Source organism: Patella vulgata, chromosome 1 (genome assembly GCF_932274485.2).
Source record: "Patella vulgata chromosome 1, xgPatVulg1.2, whole genome shotgun sequence".
Taxonomy (NCBI): Eukaryota; Metazoa; Mollusca; class Gastropoda; family Patellidae; genus Patella; species Patella vulgata.
In genome coordinates this window covers 91,606,004-91,625,901 of record NC_065879.2, presented here as the reverse complement: position 1 = coordinate 91,625,901, position 19,898 = coordinate 91,606,004, and the positions used below count along the sequence as shown (strand labels likewise).

At 35.1% G+C, this 19,898-nt stretch overlaps 1 protein-coding gene and 1 long non-coding RNA gene across 5 annotated transcripts; one reads left to right on the top strand and one right to left on the bottom strand.

Annotated features, from left to right (window-relative positions):
- Positions 1-424: 424 nt before the first annotated feature.
- On the bottom strand, positions 425-18,311 carry LOC130013235 (uncharacterized). Its single transcript, XM_056102029.1, has 6 exons — positions 18,179-18,311; positions 16,760-17,416; positions 15,860-15,915; positions 5,317-5,609; positions 4,790-4,909; positions 425-2,757 (listed from the first exon to the last, which is right to left on the bottom strand). Exons 1-6 carry the CDS (start codon positions 18,275-18,277, stop codon positions 2,558-2,560), a joined length of 1,425 nt encoding a protein of 474 aa, XP_055958004.1. The 5' UTR covers positions 18,278-18,311; the 3' UTR covers positions 425-2,557.
- On the top strand, positions 6,882-13,447 carry LOC126818859 (uncharacterized). Of its 4 annotated transcripts, none has more exons than XR_007679381.2 (6): positions 6,882-7,051; positions 7,423-7,532; positions 9,787-9,909; positions 10,171-10,262; positions 11,831-11,918; positions 12,758-13,447. It is a non-coding gene; the product is annotated as an uncharacterized LOC126818859 (long non-coding RNA). The 4 variants fall into 4 exon arrangements; XR_007679385.2 differs by having other exon boundaries at positions 6,882-7,204; XR_007679379.2 differs by having other exon boundaries at positions 6,885-7,532.
- Positions 18,312-19,898: the final 1,587 nt, after the last annotated feature.

The window sequence follows — 19,898 nt, the reverse complement described above, 5'->3', positions numbered from 1 at the left end:
GAGTAGAACGGAATCAGTACACTGGGTAACCGAGGATGGGGTAGCATATGCGCACTGTATCATAAGACCTGTCATTTAGTCCACTAGCGTGGTTTAGATTCCACGGTTGTACTTGACAAGGAGAAGGGTCGCCTGTCCAACCTCATGGGTTTTCTCCGGGTCCCCCGGTTTCCCCCCACTGCTAAAGACCACTACACGCAAGCGAATTATTGGAATAAAATTGAACCAAAATTACCTAGTTTGTGTCGAGTGGAAGTTAAACCCCATTTATCTTCCTCTATACTCTTATAATAAGTCTATTGTTTTCTTTTTAAAAAAATAGTAAAATTGATGAAGGTGAATTATTATTAATTGTATCGATCAGATCACATGGTATTATTATTTTTCTTATTTCTTAACATTATATATAATTATAAGACCGAATCAGTATTTCAAGCATCAGTATTTCTCTTGGATATTGTTTCACTGAAATAGTTTTGAAGAAATACTTGTTCCAGAAAATAAAAGATTTATTCAATCATTGGGGCTATTTCCCAATTATTGACCATATTTATGCCACAGATCAAGGGTAAGTCGTCTTTACCGTGTCAATGCAACATTTAACAGGTGGTATTATCCAAGAATCCTGGCATATTTGCAGAAAATTCTCTCTGACAAATGTAAACAACCCAACGTGTTCCGTCTCATAAAAGTTATTCCCTGGTCTATTTAGCTATTGACCCTTGACCTATGACGATCTTTGCTTTTATGGTTTCTGATTGGCTTAGAATTTAATTTTTTCACCTGATTATGGCTACACGTGACAAATATAGTTCGAGACGTAATTCGAGTGCAAGACGTATTGTGCAATGCATCAGAACAGAAATGTATGCGACAGTGACGGCCTACCGTTTGAATTTTGTAACAAAGCGTCAGATTTTCACCCGGAATTTGCTGGGACGAGATGAAACGATTTTCGGGGCTAAATCACAACCTATTATGCTATCTTGCCTGGTGTTACACAATTTGTATGTTATGGATACGTTATCATACCATATCTTGACACATAAAAGCGGAATTAATTAAAATATCCTTATGTTGACTATTGACACCCATGGTTGTCCAGATGGCACTCATTAGTCATTACCATAATATAAACATATAGCTGGCCCATGTTATGCAACGCGTTTTGTCTTGTAAAGCAATCTGTAATAAACATTTAGTCTGCTATGATACAATATAGCCAGCTGTATAATCTCTTCGATCATCCTTTGTCTAGAAAGGGATTATAAGCAGAGATGTAATTGATAGAAAGTGAGTTAAGATCGGAATTCGGTCATGTAAGTTAGCTGGGAGTTGGCACTCAAGGGTGCCAAGCCAAGCTAGGACCATGGCTCCCTCAACACAAGCTAATTACGGAGTCTTTAACTATAAGACGTTTTGTACATGATATGTTTGAAGAACAATAAAAGTATCATATGAAGTTAAACCAGGTGTTATCATCATAAAGAACAAATAGTGTAGCACTGGACTAAAAATCGAATCTCATCCGAGATCATTTAAAAAATTATTGTATATACGATTCCTTTCATTGCTTTTTGATTATTTACGCAAAAGGCGAGCTTCCATTTTGATGGGAAATTCTGTCTGATTTTCCAGAAATTGGAACTCAGTTATTGTGTAACGGTAATATGTTTGAACGGATTTTAAATTCAAATAACAATTTGATCTCTAGATCGGCTACACATTAAAAACGTGATTTTCGTACAATCCAGGAAGTTACCGAGATCTTTGGGTAATAAAGATATGTTGTAAGTTTTTGCAAAATGAGATATAAATTGTGACCTATTGAGGTACCACAAGCTAAAAAACACAGTTCTGCGTACACACAGGAGTCATAATGCATGAAGTTACAGCACGATACATGCCTGTATCACGAATAACCGTATCTTTGGGATATATTTTAGGTTTCGTCAAAATTGGATAACAATTGTGACCCGCAGAGTGTCCACAAACAAATGTGAACGGACAAAAAGATGTCCCAATGTATAGGAGCTACGACAAAATTAGTCCATTTGAAAATGTGGGTGTATAAAAATATTATCATGGAATATCTATCTGGAAACCAGACCCCAGCTACAATAATTTCATTCTTTTAATGCTAAATAGGCTGCTTATTTAGTGGTAGACAATCTTTGAGCTACGTATAAGCTATGTTTATTTGGCCGTTTATTTTGTGTTTGCTGTTCGAAATGAGACGGTCGGTAATATATTACAATATATTTGTTTACAATACATCCAAAAATAAACTGAATGAGATCAAAAAAATATTCGAGAAATTCCTAAATTTATTGATATAACTTATTGAAATAAGGATTGGGGAACCTTTCATGGCGGTCGCACTATATTCAAATCATAATTCACCACATAACAATAACTATCTTTTAATATTTGAAATAATGTGGGGGTCATTTCCTGTAACACAGTCTCTGTTCAGCATATGCATGTTATAAACATAAACGGGCCAAACAAACAACAAACATTGAAAATTTGTCCCTGATCTTCTTAATCAAATCAATTAATTTGGTGAAAATGTTTGCCATAATAGATTAGGTAAATATTTAACAATCAGTTCTGTCCCACAAGCCTGTGCGCAATTGTCCCTGAATATATCTGGTAAATTTACATTAAATAGAAATACAATGTATACATACTGATTGATTATAGTATATGTATGTTCTGTAATTGTGTCTGCCTCTCTTTCTTCGTTTAACCACTCTGAAAAGAAGTTTATAGTTTTTAAGTTTATATGTTTTGTTTTAATCGAAAAAACTTACTTGACAATAGTGTTGGATTCTTCAAAGCTTGTGTCAGATGCGGCGAGAAATTATTCACGGTGAAAATTGAAGGTAAGGGAAAATTTCTGTGAGGTGAGATTAGGGAAACACTACCGTGTTGGATTCACGTTTATGGTGTAATTAATAACTGAGCGAATGTTAAAAATGTGTTTGCTTAAAGCAATATTTATTCAAAAAATATCAAATATAACATGACAATTTTAAATATATGATACAAAAACAAGCAAAAAGCTCGTATAAATTTGCTTCATATATTATTGCTATATCATTTACTTTTGATACTTCAAGAATATAATACAGTATGCGTGAATAAGTAACTATAAAAATGAATAAAGGAGTAACGGGTCGTTCTAACCACCACACCAACCCCCTAACTTGCATTAGTGATTCAGTTAATGTAAAAGACGTGCTGTTTTTTGAGGTCAAAACAGTGAGATAGTCTTTTAAGGAAGATATAAGTTGAATGTGTTTGTTGCACTGGAATCATAAGCTTATCCATTAGTAATGCACTTACATGGCAATAAACAAAAACTAATTATTGAAAATGGCCATAAGTTTTTCAATTTTAAAATATTATACAAAAGCCTGATCTCCTTTCTAGTCTCAACAACAGATTAAGTGGCGCCTGTTAACACTTTCGCAGACACAGGCTCTAACAATTTCCTGGCTTCAAAAGATGGGATGTAAAATCTTCCAGATATTATTTCATGTATATCCGTGTATCATTGGCAAACAGGTGAATATTAGGATCTAAATCATTCACGTCAGTCACACCATATTCCATAATGACTTTGTGATATATGCTCGGAACACCCAACATGAAACATGCTGACTTAATGGAAGATCAAGGCCCGTAGCTAGCGGTAGGGGCAAAAGGGGGGGGGCAAAAGGGGGGGGGGGCAGCTCTCCCCCCTTGAAAGATTCGGTACCCCCGATGGGCGCCTTCGGTGCCGTTTCACCAATGGACGCAATACGAAGCCAACGACAAACGTGCCTATATTAGTATGGGTGCCATATCCCTGAGGGGCACCCATAATGACATGGTGAGACTTGATGTTCGCGATGCTCGAGGACTCCCAGGCCGGGTCAGTACGCAATCGAATATGCTCGAGGACTCCAAGGCCGGGTCAGTACGCAATCGAATAAAAATGGACGATGCGATTTTTCGCACAATCAGTGGTCATAATACATGAAGTTGCTGTCCGATATGCGGGAATATCGACAGGGACTGAGATTCTGGGAAACATACATTTCAAGTTTCATCTAAATCGGAAAAATTATGACCTGTAGAGTGTGCACAAGCTAAAACGAGATATTTCGTACAGGGGCCAAAATCCAAGAAGTTGCGGTCCGATACATGACATTATACAAGAACCGAAATCTTTGGGATAAAAACCTATATGTCAAGTTTCGTCAAAATCGGATGAAAATTATGACGGACGTATAAAATCAATAGAAACCTTTGGCAAGCGTAAATTCCTGGTCCGTATCACGTATGCGTATCGATTTTGCTCGTGACGTGATCAATGTGTGTGTATTTCTCATACGTACTAAGGCACACTTATACGGTAGTACGTATCGAACAGTTTTCATACGGAAAAGGTCCGTATAACATCGTCATCTTTTTACCGCCTTTTTTGCTACTTTTAGACGCTGAAATGTCGTGCCATAGCGTGTTTATGAATCTATGTGTATCCTAGAACGCAAAGATGTATATTTGATGTGATTTTAACCATGATAAAGACTGGAATTTAATCATTTTTTTATGAGTTTTTCTCGGAATGTTCATATTTTTCCTGTCTGTCACAACTCTAGAACGGAAGGTTGCAGAACGCCGAAAATGGTGCGTCTTATCAACGCCTCACATGAAAGCTCTAATGCAAATTGTAGCCTCATCGAACATCTTATGGGTGGACATAATGCATTCCATAATTTATTATATCTGTACTTACTTTTATCTACATGTTTAACTGTCAGTTGTTTAGAAGTTGCCACCTTTTCTTCAGTGACTAATAGTGATTGGTTGATATCTTCCTCTAAAGTTTGTACAAGGTTTTCACTTTCTGGACCATCTACAACAAATACAAAGTTTAAATAAAGCCAACTTGGGCCAAAGGATCAGATGCCATGTATATTTCACAACATCGACAACATCACAAAAACAGATAAGCACGTCACCAGAAGAGTTAATTGGGAATTCAAATATATATATATATATATATATATATATTTAAATACGTGACATATATTAAACAACACATAGCTTGTACGCGATATTCACTTTCTATGTCATCTATAACAAATAATATTTTACATAAAGAGACCTCGGACCTAATGAGAGCATGAACTGTAGCATGTACAAATGAATGTAGTAAACCCTCCAATGCATCTAAATGCATGCAGGGTATTAAACCATATGATATACACTACACATTATATCAATTTAAGTCAACTTAGAATAATAAATATATAAACCTACCTTCTAATAGTTTAGCCAAACCATAATGATGTGTTTCTTTCAGACCCTTCACAAAGACTGGAAAACTTCCTTTATATTCTTTAATAAGGAGGTTTAACAGCTTGATGATTTTCTTTATTGGTGAGTCTCCCATGTCTATCGCATGTTTATCTTCAGGTAAAAGTATACCTTCATCGGCCAGGTAGTCACATATAGGTTGGGGATCACTGATCCCATCAATGAGTTTCAACTTAACTTCCTCCATACGTCTCAGATCCTCACCAGTCATAGGGCCCCGTTCGTTTGATTTGATGCTACTCAAGACGAGAAAGAAAACATTATATTTATAATATTGGCAAACAGACAAGAACAACACATCCCAGTCAGATGCTAAATCCCGATAAGGATTAACAAGTTACTCTTTCTCACGATTGTATAACAGATGAACAGTTGTAATGGGCTAATACATTATATATCGTCTTTCTAAAACAGAAATATCAGTTATGTTTTGCATGTTGTAAATCCGATTATACATTTGCGTTACTCCATGTCTTCTAATAGATATATTGTATGTATTCATATAATCACGTGAGATATGTAACTTATTTTACTACACTGAAAAAAAACTTGTGTTGGATCTCAACACAAGTACTTGTGTGAAAATTATTCTACACAAAACTTGTGTTGTTTTGCATTGCATTAACACAAACTTGTGTTCTTTTTAATGCATTAACACAAATCTTGTGGGGTTTTTCATATAATTAACACAAGTAATGTGTACCGTCAACATATATTTATTTTTAAAATTTGAACTCCATACAAAGTCTTAATCCGGGCGTCCACAAGTATAAGAAAAGTATTTTTTACTCAGACATGATGGCCAGCCAGACTTGATTGCTAATTGGTGTTAAGATGTCTGTAGTTAAAATAAAGTTGTTGATTTTTTATGGGCCCAATAAACTGGTAGATCAAAGGCCTATTGAGCGCTCATGCCCGGTGTGATTTTAACAATTGACTCCAAATGCATTGACAAGAAAATAAGTAAAACTATTATTTAATGTGATTGGTTGATAAAATCAACGTACTATAGGCTACAGTTTGTCTGCGATATCATCTCTGTGCAACCGGACATTAAATGAATTGATTTCACACAATTCATTTACCATTTAACAGCGTGCTGAAATGATTCTTGAGCAGTGATATGTTTGACAAATGTAAGCTAATGGTCACAGAGAATAAAAGACCGCAGGTTTGTGAATATTTATATAAAAAAAAATAATACCATTTATTTTATGATCAGTAGTGGAATACCGCGTTTTATCAGTGAAATAAAAGTGTTATTCCACTGGCTAGTTGTTTTTACCTAAAATGATTGTAAAATCATAAAATAAATAGAACATTACGCATTCGTGAAAATATAAGTTTTCTTGCTTCTCGATGAAATAAAATATGTTATTCACTCTAAAACGACAAATATCCTCTATGTATGTAATTTAGCATCGATATTGTTTTTGTGTATAATATTAGTATTTCGTTTCCTTAAAAAAAACTCCAACAATTTAACCCGGAAGTTCATGTTTAAAATGGCGGGCTGGGACAGGGAAAAAATTTCGGCATGTTATTATCAAATCTGTTCAATTTTTCTGAAATCGTGCTTAATTAACATTAGTTGTTCGGCGCTACGATGTTGTTCAAATACGTACATTACAGAATCACATTATGATTAAACCAGAAACGGCTCGACTTGAACCAGCAGGTAAGAATCTGTTTTGAAATTATATCTTGGGAGGTTGGATTGGATTGGCGGCCATTTTGATTCTTGTTTCATGATTTTTTATATTATAAAGATTTTGCCAAGAGTAGACATAAACGCGGGCACAGACTAGAAAAAATCTTTTTACACTTTTGTGTTAGTTGAATTGTAATCTAATTTATGTTTAAAAAAACAACCTTAAATCAAATAAGCAGATATTTTCCCCAAACCCTCCGTTCAACCTCTGACTCTGTCACTCTGTGGAATATTATTAGGCCCCTATTTTCCTGATTCAGTCACAGTTAATAAATAATAAATAATGGAACTAGAATCAGTCTGTGGAAGTTTCTCTATAGTTTCATTATTTTTTCCAGTCAGTGATGATATGACTCATTCCACCTTACAGTTACAGCAATTACCGTATTGAGAATTTACCGTTCAAGGACTCCATTTTGGCATTGAATTGGAATTTGAAGAAAAACTGGTAACAATTTCATTTAATTTTTGTATTTTCTATTTTTTTTTTACCAATGTCCTACAATGATTAGGCCGTGTTGAATTGATTCCTTGTTTCTCCTGCCACCACTCAGGCAATCATGTGCGGTAGTGCGGTAAACACAACACAAAGTGGGTTTCAAAACACAAAGTGGTCTGGCATAATACCTATATAGTCTGAGGGTTGTGTACCATTTTTTAATAATATTATAAATAATCTAGTTATATTATTGGTAGGAATAAAAACACAGATAATATTTAATTAAATAAATTTAATAACAAACTAAAATTTGGTAACAAGTGGCTTCTTTGTTTAACTTTTTAAAAAATGAAATAACCATATTTTGATATAAATTTTCCGTATTCTTGTGTTAAAATACAATGGAAACATTCCAGTTAGACGATATTTGATTCGCTTGTTGAGTTATAGATGGTTTCGATAATATCATCGAACGTGAAAGTGCTGGAAATAACCACCAAAGTCGAGTCGAGATAAGTAAATTCGCGTACCGGTCGGCCTAATTTATTTATTGATGTTCAAGGAACTAATAGTGGTCCCGTTTGTTCGTTCGTTCGTTAAACTCCAGAAACGAACGAACGAGCGAACGGGGCCACTATTATTTCCTTGAACATCAATAAATTAGGCCGACCGGTACGCGAATTTACCTATGTCCCGGCATAGCTCACCATTTTGTAAGGCGTGCGTTATTTATTACACAAGATATGATTGGGTAATACTTGAATAATAATGACATGTGTTATAATTTTAGCCAATGAAAAATTGATTATTCAGGTTCGCGGTTGAATATTAGCGATTGTCTTACAGTTTATAATATGCTTTCTCATTAGCCGAAATGACTGCTACACGCGCCATTTTGAGGAATTCATCCAATCATATACAGTGTAACTTATTCCATAGTATGCGGGCCCCTACATGTGTATTATCAACCGGATCCATTCACTTGATTTGATATTTGTTTATTCGGTGCAATGCCTATTTTCTGTCTTGTCCGCAGGTTTAGTTCGTAACGAGGAATAAACAACGAGAATTGACTTCTGATGTTTGGTAGAATTTTATTTAGATGTTATTAACGTAATTTTTTGAATATTTTTTTTTTGTGTTAAAAACGTAAGCGCACGATTTTCGGGGTCCTCGACCTAAGCGCGCGGGCGAGGAGAAACAAGGAATCAATTCAACACGGCCTTAGTGTATGTGAACATACAATCCCAAGTAAAGTATTTATATGACACTTACATGCAACAGAGAGAGAAAAATGACATAAACAAGGCCTTACGTGTACTTGTATTTGAAGAATCAAGTAGTCCAAGCTATGCCTATATGCATACCGGTAATCAACTACGACGACGATTAGCTTTCTTCCTTTTCCACCCTTTCCCTGCACACTGTTCCATTCTACTTAGCCTACAGACGCTAGGTCGTTTCGGGAAAAAGGACAGGTAAGGTTAAATTTGATATGAATAATTCGTTTGCTGGTATGGGTATTTAGCAAACGGAGGAAACCGAATGGCCCAGAGAAAAACTCAAGAGATTGGACAGGCGACTCTACTCCTTGAAATCGAAACCATGCCACTTAACACAATGACAGACCCTGTGATTTCATGTGAATGCATTAACTACTAGACCATTCCCCCCAGCCCCACCCCATATTGAATAAAAGTATGGCTTATTTCAAATATGATATTTACATATAAAGAAAGTAGAGAGACTTCAATCTTACTAGGAAAATACTAGATTACCTGAAATGAAATGGGGTTTAAAGACAACGTCCTACTGTTCAGCTCCGACTGGTCTAATGCAGTGTGCTAAGAGAAAATGTTTGTCCAGGCAGCGACACTATGGCCTACTCTCATAGCGAATTCAAACTGCCAAGAGAACTCTTATGTGTACGCCAATGTGTACATTGGATCTCAGGGGAAACCACTCTGAAAAATCAAGATTAGCTTTCTCGGTCAACCCCAAGAGGTAACCTGTGGCCTCCATGCTAGTATTCCAGCACCTAACTCACTCAGTCACCATGGTCGTCTTCTAATTACTGCGACATTGAAACCATGTGACAAACAAGGATTATAAAAATAGATTTTTACGGCTTAGGTAGTTCCTTGGGATTAAAATTTTTGATACATATAGATACATTAGTTTCAATTTCAAATCACACAGTTTGTATATATGGTATGGTAGCTTTAATGGTAAATTACATATCATGTATTTATTTTTTTTTCAGTTTCAATATTGGATGTATATGCAAATCACCCAGGAAAAGATCATGTAACAAAAGAAATTATAAAAGTAAAAAAATGGAAGAAGAAATGGCTGGAAAAAATGATGATAGAGCAGCTTTTTCTTGGTGGGTAACTATTCAATTCTTATAGAAAAGATTGCTGTTATGCTATTTTGAAATCTAAAATTCAGTTTAGTATAGTAAAACTGTACACGTACATGTATGAGCACAGACAGAATCTTAGTTAGATATGACTGTCTCATCTGTGGCAAAGCAAACCAACACATGAAACAAAACAAATGTAGTTAAATTAACATTTTTTGACTTAATCAAAACTGTCTAGTCAATTTAAGCCAACTAATGTAATACATTGCATATTTTTTTCAGTTAGCCACCTCGGAAGATCAAGACAGCTGGAAAGGGCTATTGATATTGTGGAAGTGTTTTCTTACAGAGGTTGCTTATCAGACAAAGGCTATGTAAGTACCATGCATATTTGCTTTTTGAATCAGGAACTGGTTCTATACACTTGGTGGGGGGGGGTGGATGGCCGAATGGTTAGCATGTGCGTGCTGTATCATACGGCCTGTCATCCTCGGTTGTACGTGCCAAGGAGTAGGGTTGCCTGTTCAACCTCGTGGGTTTTCTCCAGGTCCTCCGGTTTCCTCCCACTGCTAAAGACCTATATGACTTCAAAACTATAAGATGGATGCAATGTTACACCCTTTCATAATCATTATTATAAAGCGTTCAAATGCATGAATTTGTAAAATATAATTAATATCATATTGTAATACTGTTTGCAATACTGTATTCACCACTGCCTTAGTGGAGATAATTGGTAAATTTAATGATTATTTTTTCATTTTGTCTTTTTTTCAAGACTTTTGTTCTGGCTTCTGACCCATTGAGGCATAATAATCTACCTGGGTCTGTAACTTGAAAAGACACAATAAGTATTATGCAAAGTTGAAACAAAATACAGACTCAACGTGTGGAAAAATAAGTTATTTATTTAAAAATTGTGAACCGTAGAAAGTATATTTATTGCCAACTCAACCACATACTATCATACTATCCAGGGTTTATGGACCTACTTATAGTCCAACCTTCGACGATGGGTTGTATGTTCAATCTAGTTGGAGGTGTACGATTGAACATACAATAATTCAATAACTCACTTCTCTTAGTATAATCTTATATTCTGTAACAATATCTAACAAAGATAATATATACATATAATACTGACCCACAGGATAGGTAACTTAATAAGGAACAGCATCTAAGAAATAACTAGTCACTATATCAGAGACCTGCCCTTCAGTATGTCCTGCCGCCTGCCTGTGGTTAACTCGCCTTTTTCTAATATATACAATTTTTAGGACTTTTATACCTTAGCTTTGTTTTTAGTTACAATATAATCCCTAATACCCTACTGGAATAACTTTACAATAGATAATAATTTATGAAACAATGTCTCTCTAATATAATTACAGAGTTTATTTTAATTAGGATTCTGGCTAATCTATAATGGCTCATAAACTGGGCTAATGAAGACGGGCATACACCATACAGTGTGCTATGAGGGAAATTTTGCCCGGGCAGTGGCGCTACAGCCTACTCTTATATCGAATTCCAACTGCCAAGGGATCTTTTACATGCACGCCAATGTGTACACAGGACCTCGTTTTTTTATCCCATCCATCCTGTATCACTGACAAGGGGAAGACACGTCGGAAAATCTGGATGAACTTTCTCAGCCAATTCAGGGATCGAACACCCGACCTCCAGGCTAGTGAGCCAGCGTCGTACCCTCTTAGCCATGTGATCTCCTTATAATTTTGAAAAAGAATATAGTGATTGTAAAAGCTAATAAGTTATCAGTTGCATTTTATTTTTGTTTTTAATGTTAAATATCCCTCTCAAACACAATTATATTTTAATTCTCTCCAGAAATTTGTGTAAAATATAGACTGTAAATTAAAACTTTCATCTTTTAACTGTTGAGTCAATTAAGTCATCTAATACATAGTATGTTTTTTTCCAGTTAACTACATCAGAAAGATAAAAACAGTTGGAAATGGCTATTCATATTGTGGAAACTTTTCTCACAGAGCTTGATAATCAGGCAAAATGTAAGTAACATACATATTTGTATTTTTAATCAGGAAGTAGTTTTATACACTTGCTTGGTAATCTAGTTATTCTTCTTGGGGCAATGCCTAGGACTCAGCTATTTCAAGTACTTGGCATGCTTGATTTTTGCCAATCACATCCATTGATTTCCTTCAAGTTATGATAGGGCCTATGTGTATTTTTACAGTAAATAGCAGTAAAATAATGATGGACAATATTTTACTTTTCAAATAGATTTCAATAGATTTTAAAGGGTAATATCCAATTTGTTGTCAATGGAAATCAAATAAGAATGGGTCCAAAAATAATTAGACATTGCCAAGTAAATAGGTGCTGCCAATGATGTAGTAGGGAATCTGGATTTGCAGACAATACATGTATGAACCGGGTGAATAGTTGACCTATTATGAGACTTCAGTCCCAAATCTCAAGACTTTTTTCTGACTTGGCCTGACAAAGACAGCTGTCTAGTCCTTCCGATGAGACGAATATTGGAATGCACGTAAAAGACCCCCTGGCAGTTGGAATTCGATATAAGAATAGATGATAGTGCCGCTGCCCGGGCAAAAATTCCCTCATAGCACATTGTGTGGCATATACCCGTCATTATTAGCCCAGTATAGGAGCAGAACAGTAGGACGTTAAACCCCATTTCATTTCATTTTTCTGACTTTTAACCCATTTGATTTGAGCATAATAATCTGCCTGGGTCTTTAAGTGGACAAGACACAATAAGCGTTACGCAAAGTTGAAACCAAATAGAGACTCAGTCTCGATGTGGCAAAATAAATTGTTTATTTAAACATTGTATTCTTATTGCCTACTTTTTATTTTTTAGGCTGGAACACCCTTGAAAGAGTATTTGATGTATGATAACAACAAGAGAACCCAAGCATCAATTTATTTTATACTTCTGGGAAAGAATGCATTTGACCCAATTTTTAAATATTTATTTTTTGTTATTAATGTTAAATTTTCTTCCAAAACACAATTAGATTTTAATTCTCTTCAAATATGTATGTATAATATAGCAAGTAAACTGACATATAAATCACTTAGAATTTGGTCGGAAATCATAAAGTATTTAATAGGCATTACTAGAAACCAAATGTAGATCAAATACACCCAGAATTACAAAAAACCTTGACCTACATTAAGGTGACTTTCCCTTGCTTATGAAATGAAATACGTTTTAATATCCTGCTTTTCTGTGTTCTTAGAGTGATTCTACCCTACCCTTATATCAAATATTTCAACTGTCAAGGGTTCTTTAAAGGGTACCCAGGGGGGCCGAATGGTTAACACGCACACATTTGATCAGAAGGTCTGTCATTGATTCAAATAATTCAATTTTCAAGGGTTCTTCAAAGTGTACGCAGTTGGGTTGGTTTCGATTCTGGGGGGTGGGGGTGGATGGCCGAATGGTTAGCACGTGCATGCTGTATCATACGGCCTCCTGTCATTGAGTCAACTGGCATGGTTTCGAATCCCCGGTTGTAGACAAGGAGTAGGGTCGCCTGTCCAATCTTGTGGGTTTACTCCGGGACCTCCGGTTTCATCCCACTGCTAAAGACCCCAACGCGCTAGCGAAGTATTGAAATAAAATTAAACCATATGTTAGTCCCAAAATGACCTAGTTTGTGTCGAGTAGACGTTAAACCCCATTTCTCTCTGTCTTTCTCTCTTTTGATTCTGGTCTTGTACCCAATTATCCCTTGCCATATCCAACACTGAAAAGTGGGAACTATGCCGGAAAATCCAGTTGAAATTTCTCGGCCAACAGCCTTATGCTCACTGAACCACTGTGGCTTATGACTTGTGATTGTATATAAATCTTTTGTACATATGATATTTTTTTATTTCAATCCTGTAATCTTGATGCTTTGCTTCTTTTATTTATAAAATATTCATTTTGTTTGGGTTTTTTTTAATGAGGAAAAGGATCTACATCATTTTATTACTCCTGCAAAATAGAGCAATTTTCTTTTGTTAGTTTTCTGTGTATGCTCGTTATTTCTAGATGCCTCACAAATCACTTGTAGTGTGATTTTGTAGCATTTTTCAGTTTTTGAAATTGTTTCAATTTAGTGCATAATTAATCTTATTAGTGCTTAGTTTGGATGTTATTAAATTTAGATATATTTGAATTATATATTTTGGGGTATGGGGTAGGGATACTGTGTACATATCTTTATATTCTCAGTTCTTGTTTTGGGGTAAAGAACAATTTAAATAGCTATTTTATATTTTGTGATGGGTAAAGTGTGTGGGGCAAAAAACAATTTAAATAGCTATTTTTTATTTTGTGATGGGTAAAGTGGGGGGGGGGGTCATTATATATAACACAATATAATTTGTATTAGAATTGAAGTCTCTGTTTTTCTGTTAACATTTCAAATATCTATTTAGTTTTGATGTATTAATTTACTTTTTCCTATGATTTTATGAATAAATAATAATCTTACAAAATTTTTTTTTGTTTCCTTCTTTTATCAAACTTTACAGGTCTAACAGAGCAAAGAGAGGGGTCCTGCATAGAAATACAACACAAGTTTTTGATGATGGTTATACACAGGTTTGTATGAAACCACACAAGTTTCAGAAATTTCAACACAAGTTTCAAAAATTTTAACACAAGTTTCAGAAATTTCAACACAAGTTTCAGAAATTTCAACACAAGTTTCAGAAATTTCAACACAAGTTTCAACACAAGTATTGTGTAGATTTCACACAAGTTTCAACACAAGTTTTGTGTTGTTTGATACATTTTAACACAAGTTTTTTGTTGTTTCAACATTTAACACAAGTTTTGTGTTGTTTTAACACAAGTTTGTGTTGTTAAATAGAGACACCTAACTTTTTTTTTCAGTGTAACAATTAACACATGGTAAGTTCCATTGCACATTGGTATAAAAGTCCACATGGTACATAGGTATCAACGTCCATTTCCAAACTGAGTTCATATAACTATGTCCAGCTTTAATAATATTTCTTAGAATAATAAACCCCTATTAGATAATAATTGTTTCTGTGCTGTTATATAAATAATAAAGAAACAAGACCAGCTTTATTAAATGTATCATTTATGTCTGTTTAGGTGCTTTTATATAAAATACGCGAACACCACAACCAGCGTTATCATTAGGTCATTCTTTCATTATATAATAGAATATTTGTAAATCATTGGAAGGTCTGACCAGAAATCGACACACACAAGAAAATATTTAAAAATACATATTGGAATGTCGCATAAAGATATTCGAGCTATCAAAATATAGATTGGTAGTAGTCTCGGCCCGTAAAGATATCCCATTATATAAAATGAAATGGAATGGGGTTTAACGTCCTACTCTTCTGCTCCTATGCTGGGCTAATATTGACGGGCATGCGCCATACAGTGTGCTATGAGGGAAATTTTGCTCGGGCAGCGGCACTATCGCCTACTCTTATATCGAATTCCAACTGCCCAGGGATCTTTTACGTGCATTCCACTGTGTATACACGGGACCTTGGTTTTTTTGTCTCATACGAAGGACTAGACAGCTGTCCTTCTCAGGCCCTCCGTCCTGCATCACTGACATACGGGGGGGGGGCCCATTATATATGTTCCAAGATACATATATTTATCCAATCCACAAAAGATGTGTTCTTTTAAAGAATGCCGTGATCTTAAACTTATAAGGAAACAAGTATAACCAATTGCCATTTTTTGTTAATATCCTGTTTAACTAAATTCAGCAAAACAACTATAAATATAACTAGAATAACCAAAGAACATAACCATTAATTGGTTTATTTATAATCGAAATAAAATAGTTCCCAGGTGAATTGTATTACTTGTCTCGACATCCTTATTTAAACAAATTTGTATTCCGACACATATGCTAACAGAATGTGATGAAATTCTTTTCACAACAACGTCAAACCAATCTTCACTTACCTTGTAGTATCATGAACGACTGCTGATTGTTCTTGACCATCCACATGTACAGGAACCTAAATAAATCGGATAACCAAAAACAACATGTTTATCTGTCCTAACGATAGGTCAACAGGCAACGAAACATACGTCCAAAAGAGCTAAATTATCCTTGTATACTACTGAAGGTAATGCCAGAATGTACAAGACTAACAACAAGAAGGACTGACCGACGGACATAGACTCTTTAACAAAGGGAGTGGGGGGCTCAGGAAATTATGGTCATAAATCATTGAACATCAAGAGGCTTTCCTTGTAACATGATACAATATAAATTGAAGAAAGATCAAGTGATAATTGAATGTAGTGCGAATAAGATAGATGAAAAATGGAATGGGGTTTAACGTCCTACTTGTCTGCAGGGCCTGGGCTAATGAATTTGAAATTTATGACCACAGGGCAATAACGCTGTAAGTTATAATTGAAACCCAATAGGCTTTTCCACACAAATAGGTCACACAATCAATATACAGATAGGTTAATAATTGCAGCCTATAAAGTTAAAAAAAAGATTTAGTAACAAAGATGACCCATTTTCATTACCTCATTCATTTCGTTTCAGTAACATACAACCCATATCAATTTCAATACATGTATATGGATTATTGTGATCTCTGGTGTACGAACAAACGATGTGAAAGACAGACTGACGTATGTAAACTTTTAAACAAAAATACATAATTATGGATGATATGGCTGGAAATCACTGGACAGATAACAAATACAAACTGAATAATTGCAGCATATAAAGTGACAACAAAGGGGTTACTTTATTAGCATACATATTTTACACCAGTCAATAAACATGTAGTTATAATTCCTTTTTATTTAAAAAAAAATAATATAAATATGCATTAATACCTGTGGTTTGTTCAACTGTTTCATCCATTGGTCAACTGTAACCACGTTAATAGAGCATGGTATCTCAACCATCTTAATCAGTAAACTGTTACTCTGTTGATGATTCGTTATTCCACAACATGAAACTATTGAGTTATCGTCAAATATGAGTTTACACTTGCTCGCATCAGGTAAATGTTGGATGCTGGTCTGGACTATTATATGTTTATCGTCTTGACTTTGAACAACCCCAGCGCGGTATTTATATACTTTACCTGTGTCTATGTGAACAATTGTTGGACCAGTTTGAAGATTGTCTATTACCATGTTTGGGATATGGTAAAAAATCATATTTAGCGAACCACAATTCAAAACAATGTTATGATCAGTAATCAATTCGTCACTTCCGTCATCGTTACATAACTTAAAGCACATGTTGTCTATGTCATATATTTTCGCCTTTGCGGAAACATAGGCATGCGATCCACTTTTGAAAGCCCAACATTCTCCGTCGTTGATTTCAAAATTCCTGGCATTCATCTTGATATCTATTAACATATTGTTACTAAACGAATCTATGTCATCGTTGTTCCCATTCCTTATAAGGTTAATCCAAAATTGTTCACCGGAAAATTTATCAGAATATTGATAACTGTGGTTGTCTTGATCATCGCAAAGCTTAAAAAAAATAAAACAAAGGGATAATGTGTCAGTAACCAGTCAAATTGAAATAGCTTTGAGATGCACCAAACATTTGCGAAGACTTAACGAAATTTAGGTAACCAGGAAAATGGGATCTTTGAAAACATTAAAATCTATCCGGGATAGGCAAAGCAATAAATGACTGAAAATTCTTAGATTCAAATTTTAGCAGTAAAAGGTTGCCCAGTAAAATTTACAGGGAAGTGATAAAGTATGCACAAGAGAGAGAGAAATGTGGTTTAACGTCCACTCGACACAAACTAGGTCATTTCGGGACTAACATATGGTTTAATTTTATTTCAATAATTCGCTTGCGAGTAGGGGTCTTTAGCAGTGGGGGGAAACCAGGGGATCCGGAGAAAACCCACGAGGTTGGACAGGCAACCCTACTCCTTGTCACGTACAACCGGGGAATCGAAACCCCGCCAGATGACTAAATGACAGACCGTATGATACAGCGCGCGCGTGCTAACCATTCGGCAATCCACCCACCCCCACCCTTGCAATAAAAAGGGAGTAATATATATATATTTTTAAATTATTATAGTTTGAGAAAAAATATAGATATCTGATAAAATGGAGACAATAATCAGTATTATGGAGAAAAAAACAGCTGCAAAGTATCAGCACCTTCATATCTCAATCCGAATATTTTATGAACCTCAAAATATGTTTTTAAGTAATCTGCCTAATGTCCAGGGATAATAATAAGCAGAAATATAAAGTAATCATTATTACCTGTGGTATGTTAAGCTGTTTCATCCACTGCTCAAGTGTCAATAGGTTGACAGAATTTGGTATGTCAACAGTCTTCACAAATAAACTGCTATATTCCATGTCTTGATATTTTCTTATCTCAGAGCAAGGTACATCTGACTTATCACCAAATATTATCTTACACATGGTGACGTCAGGTAACTTTTGGATGTTGGTGTGAACTATTACATCTTCTTCGTCATGGCGTCGAACCACTCCAGCGCGACATTTATATGTTGCACCTGTATCTATGTGAACAACTGTTGGACCAGGTTGCAGATTATCTATTATCATGTTTGGTATATGGTAAATAATCATATTGCCGCTACCATAATTCAAAACAATTTTATAATCACTAACTAATTCACAACTTCCATTATCTTGACTTAACTTAAAATTAACACTGTTGGTGTCACTTATGTCTGACCGTATGGAGAGAACATAACCCTCCAGTCCATGTTTGAAAGCCAATCCTTGTTTTTCAGTATCGTTAAAATTTGCGGCATCGTCAACGATACATATTACCACATCCTTTTCAGCCATTGCATCAGAGTCTCCAGAGAGCTTGTTTTCCATAAGGTTTACCTGAAATGTTTCACCCATGGTTTGATTAATACGTTGATAACTTGGAATATCTTTGTTACCATCTTCCTCCTACAACGACAATACAATGAATAAATGAATGAATGGAATCGCATTTTACGGAATAAACCGAAAAAACAGCATGCATAAATATAAATATCACAGTAAATAAAATTAAAATCAATCCTTTAAGGCCAAGAGAGTCTTAATGTGGTGAATTTTATTTGCACCTGCAAGACCACAAGGCCGTCGCCAACACTCATAAATAAATTTATTTATTTATACAAGATTTAAAATCCATGCACGGGATTAGCATTTGGGACATGGGAAAACTAAAGCAGGTGTATCATTCACCGTAATATCCATATTACAAAATGATACACCACAACTGAGTCCTAAGCAAGTGTTTTTAAAATATCAAACCAATTTAAACGTCAGTACAATTCAATATTCTAGTTACTCAACTAATACTAATAATCACTACACCTTACCTGTGTTATGTTAAACTGGTTCATCCACTGGTCAACCGTCAATAGATTTATTGAGGCTGGTATCTCAACCATCTTCATCAGCAAACTGCTACACTGTTGATGTTTTATTACTCCACAACATGGCACTATTGAGTTATCGTCAAATATGATTTTACACATGCTCGCATCAGATAAATCTTGGATGCTGGTGTGGACTATTATATGTTCATCGTCTTGACCTTGAACAACCCCAGCGCGGTATTTATATATTTTACCTGTGTCTATGTGAACAATTGTTGGACCAGTTTGTAGATTGTCTATTATCATGTTTGGGATATGGTAAATAATCATAGTTCGCCAACCATAATTCAAAACAACTTTGTGATCAGTAATCAATTCGTCACTTCCGTCTTCGTTACATAACTTAAAGCACATGTTGTCTATGCCATATATTTTCGCCTTTGCGGAAACATAGGCATGCGATCCACTTTTGAAAGCCAAACTTTCTCTGTCGTTGATCTCAAAATTCCTGGCATTCATCTTGATATCTAATACCATATTATTACTAAACAAATCTATGTCATCCCTGTTCCCATTGTTTACAAGGTTAATCCAAAATTTTTCACCGGAAAATTTATCAGAATATTGAT